The sequence below is a fragment of the Salmo trutta genome, chromosome 8 (genome assembly GCF_901001165.1).
Source record: "Salmo trutta chromosome 8, fSalTru1.1, whole genome shotgun sequence".
In the NCBI taxonomy this organism is placed as follows: Eukaryota; Metazoa; Chordata; class Actinopteri; order Salmoniformes; family Salmonidae; genus Salmo; species Salmo trutta.
Window position 1 is genome coordinate 22,781,981 of NC_042964.1, and position 9,083 is coordinate 22,791,063.

General features: G+C 39.0%; 1 protein-coding gene across 5 annotated transcripts; it reads left to right on the plus strand.

Moving 5' to 3' along the window:
* Positions 1 to 202: 202 nt before the first annotated feature.
* On the plus strand, positions 203 to 7,382 carry LOC115198515 (serine/threonine-protein kinase PLK4). Of its 5 annotated transcripts, none has more exons than XM_029760484.1 (10): positions 203 to 1,272; positions 3,057 to 3,209; positions 3,423 to 3,525; positions 3,719 to 3,822; positions 3,902 to 3,985; positions 4,385 to 4,446; positions 4,578 to 4,652; positions 5,301 to 5,355; positions 5,749 to 5,937; positions 6,060 to 7,382. In XM_029760484.1, the coding sequence occupies exons 2-10, from the start codon at positions 3,084 to 3,086 to the stop codon at positions 6,933 to 6,935; spliced, it is 1,674 nt and encodes a 557-aa protein (XP_029616344.1). In that variant the 5' UTR covers positions 203 to 1,272; positions 3,057 to 3,083; the 3' UTR covers positions 6,936 to 7,382. The 5 variants fall into 5 exon arrangements, with proteins under 5 accessions (XP_029616344.1, XP_029616345.1, XP_029616346.1 ...); XM_029760485.1 differs by having other exon boundaries at positions 3,061 to 3,209; XM_029760486.1 differs by having other exon boundaries at positions 3,065 to 3,209.
* The last annotated feature ends 1,701 nt before the right edge of the window (positions 7,383 to 9,083 follow it).

Here is a 9,083-nt window from a genome sequence, read left to right on the forward strand (position 1 = left end):
GAAAAATGTATTTGTTGTCAATGGGTTAATTCATTGTAGTGGCTTCAGTTGCATGTTACTTCAAGAATAAACTAGTAGTAACTTCTCTAACACACTGCTCTCGGCACTTAACCTGATTGAATAGAGCTTTAACCAATAAACAACCAATAAAGAACCTGAGAGTGTTTGTAGGAGACTGTAGAGTAGACAACAGTACCTCCACATGGCAGTGTAGTGTGTGATACAACTGTGATATGACTTTATATGCCGCCTTTTACAGACTGTCCCAGATTGGTGAGAGCTATCATGTTTGTCGTGTTTTTAGGAAGAAAAGGGTCACAAGGACCACCTGGTGATGTGGGACCAGCCGGACCTAAAGGCGAGATAGGGGAGACTGGAGGTAAGCAGCAGTCCATCTGAGAAACATTATTGGAATATAAATTATCATGTTATTTCAGTTACCAAGGTTGAAGAAACAAATGAGTCTAGTGTCATGTTCTTTCACATACAAGACTCCAGTTTGATTAGCCATTCGCTCTCTTAGAACCATTAACTCAAAGCTAGGTTGATATTACTTGTGATGCAAATATTGTTACAGTATGTGAAATTTAAACAAGACTATGATATTTTTCCCCACATAATCACTCAGAGGTAGAGCTGGATAGCCTACCTTTGAATTCCTATTAATCTTTAACCAAAGACAATTCCCAAAGCAATACTACTCTACCACATCTGCCAGCAAGTAAGCAGAGCCAAGCAGCTAGCAAACTGTTTTAATGAAACACAAGATAAAAAAAATAGCAAACTGATGCATGTACAGTATGTTAAACCGTTTTCTCAAATCTGTTGACTTTTTGATAAAATTTGTAATTTCTTTTTAGCAGTGTGCCAAAAAGGAAAACACAGAATTATTTCACCCTGTTAAACTGTTCAACTGATAAAACGCATGTGTTTCAGGTACAGAGGACGATAAAAAGCATGTCAAAATAAACAAGTTGACGACAGTATACAGCTCTTGTTTCGACACACGAACATGTGAATGCTTTCACTTCAGCCTTAAGGCATTTATGAGTTCTTGTAAATCACATGATCTGAATGCTTCTCTATAGTCCCTCCCAGCGGACACAATGGCTGATAGTTGATCCAGCATTGCATGTCATGCGGATATGGGTGTGGGTGAGTTAGTTTGATCATGCCACGGAAGCAGAGGAGCCCTGCATATAAGACTGGAACTCCTTATCAAATCATAGATTAGGTAAACCAAGAGCACAACAAGCAGACAGACAAGCAAAGGTAAGCCTGTGTAAATAACATATACACCTTACTGGTTTGTATTACCGCAAACAAATGTGTTTATACACTGAGTGGCTCAGTGACTCGTGTTTGCATCTCAATGTGAAAAAAACTGTTTGCATGTTCTTCACAAAGAGGGCAACAGATGCTACTGAGCCAGATGTCTATGTGTCAGGGGAGAAGCTCCAGGTGGTATCTGATTTTAAGTACCTTGGAATCATACTTGATTCCAACCTCTCTTTTAAAAAGCATGTGAAAAAGGTAATTCAAATAACCAAATTCAACCTAGTTAATTTCCGATTTATACGAAATTGTTTGACCACAGAGGTAGCAAGACTGTACTTCAAATCGATGATACTCCCCCACTTAACATACTGCTTGACTAGTTGGACCCAAGCTTGCCATACAACATTAAAACCTATTCAGTCTGTCTACAAACAGGCTCTCAAAGTGCTCGATAGGAAGCCCAATAGCCATCATCACTGTTACATCCTCAGAAAGCATGAGCTCCTGAGTTGGGAAAATCTGGTGCAATACACCGACGCATGTCTTGTATTCAAGATCCTAAATGGCCTAGCTCCCCCTCCACTCAGTACTTTTGTTAAACAGAAAATCCAAACATATGGCAGCAGATCCACAAGGTCTGCCATGAGAGGTGACTGTATAGTTCCCTTAAGGAAAAGCACCTTTAGTAAATCCGCTTTCTCTGTGAGAGCGTCCCATGTCTGGAATACACTGCCATCAGACACACATAACTGCACCACATATCACACTTTCACAAAATGCATGAAGACATGGCTAAAGGTCAATCAGATTTGTGAACATAATCCCTAGCTGTGTATTGCCGCTTTCCATGTTGTCTGTTGTCTGTAGCTTGTGAGGTGCGGAAACACTTTGTTTTTATGGATTTTGTCTTGTTGCTTTTTGTTCTATGTTGCTCTGTCTGTATGCTACATCTTGCTTGTCCTATGTTGCTCTGTCTTTATGCTATGTCTTGCTTGTCCTATGTTACTCTGCGTGTGCTCACTGTTCTATGATTGTCTATATTGTAATTGTTTTTAATAACCTGCCCAGGGACTGCGGTTGAAAATTAGCCAGCTGGCTAAAACCGGCACTTTTACTGAAACGTTGATTAATGTGCACTGTCCCTGTAAAAATAAAATAAACTCAAACTCAAACTCAGTGTACAAAATCTTAGGAACACCTGATCTTTCCATGACATAGACTGACCAGGTGAATCCAGGTGAAAGCTATGATCCCTTGCTGATGTCACTTCTTTAAACCACTTCAGTCAGTGTAGATGAAGGGAAAGAGACAGCTTAAAGAAGGATTTTAAGCCTTGAAACAATTGAGACATGGATTGTGTATGTGTGCCATTCAGGGGGTGAATGGGAAAGACCAAAGATTTACAGTAAGTGCCTTTGAACGGGATATGGTAGTAGGTGCCAGGTGCATCGGTTTGAGTGTGTCAAGAACTGCAACGCTGCTGGGTTTTTCACGCTCAACAGCTTCCCCTGTGTATCAAGAATGGTCCACCACCCAAAAGACATCCAGCCATCTTGACACAACTGTGGGAAGCATTGGTGACAACATAGGCCAGCATCCATGTGAATCACTTTCAACACCTTGTAGAGTCCATGCCCAGACAAATTGAGGCTGTTCTGATGGCAAAAGGGGGTGCAACTCAATATTAGGAAGGTGTTCCTAATGTTTTGTACACTTAGTTTATATTGCAATTTATTTTATTGCTTTTCAAATAATATTGCATTGCTAATTGACATGAGTGAGACAAATTCCAGTGAAATCTAAAGATGGGGAAAACACAGAGTGTCCTAGAGATGAAAGGATACACTACCCAGAAGGAGGTAGAGAATGGTGTCATCGCTACTGACAAACATGGTGACCAGTTTGTCATTAAAGAGATCAAATTGAATGAGGTAAGTGAGAACTATTTGTTATTTCTGAATTGATTACATCTTAGAGTTTTTTGGAATGATCACAGAGGGATAGGATACATCATTGGTTTTCAATTATAAGCAACTCTGCAGGTACGAAAATAATGATTGATAATGACATGTATTCATAAAGATAAACTAAAAAATTAACATGCCTATATCTTTCAATAAGTCACATATCATTTGTTTTGACAGACATCTGTCCTGAACTCCAGTGCTGGAGAAATTGTCTCAGAGGTTGAAAGCCTCAGACAGATTAGTCACCCCCACATTGTAAGCTACAAAAACTCATTTCTAGGTAACTACATCATTATCGTTGTCGTTACATTTGTATTTAAATGTATTTTATTTGTTTCAGAGACAATGTATTAGAATTGCAAGGTAATACAGTATCAGCAACTTCAACAAGTGAACTACTACAGTATTAATATGTTTCACAATTAGTATTCTCAAGTAGTATTCACACACAAACTACTAATACATTTTCACAGAGGATAACTGCTACTATATAGTGACAGACCATTGTGCAAAGGGAAATCTCTCTCAGAAGATACAAGAGCAGATGACTAACCCTACAGAAGAGTACTCTGAGAAGGTAGCTGAAGTAATAACTAGAAAATTCCACACCGCAACTGTTTTTATTTTAGGCTAAATATACTTTGATACCTTCACAGATTATGGACTGGTTTGTCAAGATCTGCATGGCCCTGAAGCATGTGCATGACCAGGGCCTTCTTCACAGAGAACTGAGACCCCAGGTAATGCTCATAAAACATCATGCCAAGGCAATTAGTTTAAAGATAGCCTGGAATTTTTTTTAAGAAAAAGGAGGGTTGATAAAATGTCAGGTTTTATGTAAAGCCTTGTTATTATTTTTTTATTTTATTAAAATGTAACCTTTATTTAACTAGGCAAGTCAGTTAAGAACAATTTTGTATTTACAATGACTGCCTACACATGTAAAGCCTTCTTAAACAATCAACTGCACGTTATGATTTTGGGTGGGATTTTTTACTTGGAATTCACAGCAATACAAATAGAGATGATTGCAAAAACTTATGATATGATTCATGTCAGTGAAAAAATGAAATAATGGAATGTCATAAACTGTTGCTTAATGCCTCAACTGTACAATTATATTTTATTATCTATACTAGAGCATACTCCTCACAGAATTTGAAACACTTCGTTTGGGTGCGTTTGGAAGTGTCAATGAAAAGTATGTTACTTGGCTCATGATGAATTTACACAACATATATTAATAGTTAAATACATTAATAGTTTATTTTTGATTACATAAATGAGCATTTTAGTATTTTTTTGTGTTAATGTTCCAATTTTTTTTATTAGGACTACCAACGAGGATGGAATGGTGGGTTATTTAGGCCCAGAGATTCTGACTGGTGAAATGTATGACACCAAAAGGTAGAAAATATTTAAGATGTATATTTAAATATATATTCCTGATTTTTTTTTTTAAGATATTGATTAAATAGTTAGTAATTACCCAAAATGTTGAAGGTATAGTGAGGTGAGAATTAAATCACTAAAGCTAACAAAACATTTCAGGGTGGATAATCAATCATTTACTATAACTTGAACCTTCTGTCACAAGGCCTATGATATGGTATCATAAAATGACATAAAATGTGACAAAGTGATGTCACAAGCCATACTGTATGTTAGGTAAGCCAGGCCAATAAGATGACCAAGACAATAAGGAAACTGTAAAATAAGTTGACATTTGCATTTGCAGAGATCAGCTGTCATGGCTGTTACTACCCACCCACCCACACACCCACACAACCACACACCCACACAACCACACACACACACACACACACACACACACACACACACACACACACACACACACACACACACACACACACACACACACACACACACACACACACACACACACACACACGCATACACAGGATATGTTTATGACATATCTATGAAGGCTTTATAATGGGGTTATAAGTGTTAAAATATAAGTGTGAGGGTTATGCAGTGTAAAGTAATGAGAATTACATGAGAATTAATGTATTTATTTTCCATCATTTGCAGTGATATTTGGTCCTTGGGATGTGTGCTGTATGAGTTGTGTATGCTTCAGGGTGCAGTAAGTAATCCTCAAATGCCCATTGTAATTTCGCATTTTCCAGTTGGTGAAGTTGAGTGTAGTCAAATGGTTTTAAAGTAGGAATAATTCTTCAACGAATGGAATAATAGCATCTACCCAGCTTTCTTAAGCTAGCTAACATTGACAAAGTTAAACTAACTACCTGTATTTTATCAAAATTATTAAGATTGTAAGATTGCTCTGTATAGTCACTTTTCAGCTGAAAAGTTAAAAGATCATATACCAAAAGTTGTAAACTCGGGTTGCAAAATTCTGACTTGAAGGGTGAATCAACATCCAATTATTCCGACACATATTGAATGCATTCTATGTTGCCTGTCCACCACCTAGCTAAAGGATATTGGTTGATCATAGACAGTTCTTTCTTCACAGTTCACTGCGGAGAACACAATCAAGCTCATCCCCCAAATATTGGGAGGTTCTTACCCATCTCTCCCAGAGTGCTTCTCATCTGAGCTCCGCGACCTCCTGTGTGACATCTTCCAACAAAACCCGACCATTAGGCCTTCAGCTGGTGACATCATGGCAAAGCCCTTCATTATCAGTTTCATCACAAAAAAGGTTTGCTATACAATTGCAATCAATCAATCAATCAATCAATTGTTCAATATGTATGTTTATCCATCCAACCATCTACATTTCCATTCATTCATTAATCTAAATGTATTCATGCATTTCTATAGAGTGAGAAAACTGTGGCGGAACTCCAGACCACCTTGGAAAAGTTGAGAACTCTGGCAGATGGCTTGGAGAGTATGCACAAAGGCACCACCATAGGCAGTCTGACGGGAGGTGTTATTGGGGCAGCTGGAGGAATCACCTCTATAGTGGGGCTCATCCTGGCTCCCTTCACTCTGGGCGCCTCCCTGATCGTCACTGGGGTAGGTATTGGGGTGGCTGTCGCTGGTGGAGCCACAGCCGGAGTATCGAACATCACCAACATGGTCAATCAGTCCACCGACCGCCTAGCCATCAAGAACATCATCAAAGAGTTCCAGGAGAAGATGAACTCTGTGGTGACATCTCTACAAGACATCGCTGAGGGTTTGGAGACACTCATGCAAAGTAGCTCTTCTCAGATAAAACGTGCCGGTTTCAATGTAGAGGCCGCTGCTAGTGCTGGGGTGAGGGCTGGGAAAGGCCTTGCGGGCACAATAGAGCTCTTCAGACTACTCCGGGTGGCCAATATTGGCAAGGTGGCAGCCCAAACTGCCAGGGCAGTGCGTGTGGCAGAGGTGGCCACAGGAATATTTTCAGCTTTTTTTGTAGCTGTTGATATCTTCTTCATCGCCATGGATGCCAGAGAGATCCACAACATCCGACAGGCGAAGGCGAATGAACAGCCAGGTGATACCAGTATGTTAGAAGTAATGGACACAGACTCCACCACTGAGCTGAAGCCTGCATGTGAAGAACCAAAGGCTGAGGTCAAGTCAGAGACCATGAAGTTCATCCAGACGATCAGACAGACAGCTGAACAGCTACAGCAGAGCCTGGACGAACTGAGTGACGTCATCTCATTCATTCCTAAGATAGAGGACTGTTACTTAGACGACTGACCTACTCAGTGATTGTACGAGATGCATAAACAACACATCCAATCATACTTTAATATTGAACTTCTCTGTAATAGACCGGTATGGGCAGATGTCCTTTTTGATAGCCAGAAACTCACTTTCATCCTTAAGACATGGCTTGTACAACTCAGTTATGATAACTAAGTGGTACAGATCAACATCTATATCACAGACACCTCTACTTCTGAAATGATTCATTTTATATCATAACTGTCGGGATTGATTTGATCTGTATATTATTTTCATGAAACAAATTGTATTAAAATAGTAAGTAACTGCAAAATGATCAGTTTCAATCTATTAATACATGAAGGTGCATGATGATTGTATGGAATTATGTTAATAAAACATTGACTGAAATGTTTCTGAAACATTATGCATGAACGTTTCTTCATGGTAAAATAATAAAGATCAGTACAATGCACCAAATCTGTCTTTTGGCCTGATGGTAGCATTTTTCATGGCAAAATACACACTGGTAAACCCTGTTGAAGTACAAACAACAGATATATTTCAAAAACGTTCATATTTAGCAGCCTGTTAGTATCCGGTACTTGTTTGTGTTGCACCTGTATCCTGGAAAATGGACATGTCTGTGAATGGCCATCTGTAAACAAACACAAGGACAGACTTGACCTCAGGTGAACCCAAAGAATCACATTAACCGTGTACACATTCTCCATGTGGTCCTGTGTGACTCAGTCGGTAAGACTTCAGAGTCGTGAGTTCAATTCCCATTGGAGTCACAAATTGTTCTGTAAGACGCTGCATAAAAGCATCAAGCTAAATGACAATATCCATGCTGCCTAAGAATACTCTGTTTGAATAGTTCTATTTTATACATTTTTCATTGAGTCCTTGAACATGTCTCTTTTTTTCCCTGCGTCCTAACGACACTGTAACATTGCGTAATGTTTCACATGGAAAGGTATATAAAGGAAAGAGACAGCACAACGAGCTACCCAGGTAGCCGAGAGGTTTTGTGTGAATTTTGATACTATTTGCGTACAAGTTGTAGAATGAAGGACCGACTCAGACCCTGGTGCTGCCGTGCCTGTGTGGGACTCAAACGCCCAGTGAAGATGCTGGAGAAGTCAACCTGAATGACATCACGGTACAGATTCGGCCTGAACAGGCACAGGGCGTAGAGTGAAGTTCTTCTCAGATCCAAGCACCAGCCCTAGCCAAGACAATCAGCGGCTGTAACCTACTGATGGAACTAGGAGCCATGAAGGCCCGACTGACAGCTACAGAGAACAGTTGGAGGAACTGAAAAACATTGAGGCTGTTGTTGACTCCAACAGGGGTAATGAAAGTAATCCAAATAAAATGTTTAAACAGATATATTATCTATATCATGTATTCAAGGGTTCAGAATGAGAATGTGTATTTGAGCCACATGCCTGTAAGCTGAAGATAAAGTTTTGAACTTAAAGGGGAAGTTCGGCCATTTTTATATGCGGCCTAATTTTCACTCTTTCTGTGTTTGTAGTTGTTCCCCCAAACTGTTTTTAAAATTATTTGTATATTTGGTTTAGTTACAGAGTCATCACTTGCCATAGGTTACAATACATTATTAAAATGTGTCTAAAACATGTTATAAAACATTCCAACCCAACTAATATTACATCAGAATCTCTGTCTGGATAAATATGAACAAAAACTTTTGGGGGGGATTAACTAGAAGCACAGAAAGAGTGAAAAAAAGGTCACATGTAAAAATGTGTTAACTTCCCCTTGAAACTTGGGAATCAGCTGCTAACAAAGAAAATGTCACATGATACTGTTGTTTGATCAAGCAGCACAGCTCACAATCATGGAGACCAGACTGTCAGCTGCAGAGAGCCAAGTGGAAAGACTGAGGAACATGGAGGTGAATGTTGCTCTCCTACACAGAGAGAACAAATGTAATCAAAATCTTTTGAACAATCACTTATTTTTGTGAATATACACTGCTCAAAAAATAAAGGGAACACTAAAATAACACATCCTAGATCTGAATGAATGAAATAATCTTATTAAATACTTTTTTCTTTACATAGTTGAATGTGCTGACAACAAAATCACACAAAAATAATCAATGGAAATCCAATTTATCAACCCATGGAGGTCTGGATTTGGAGTCACACT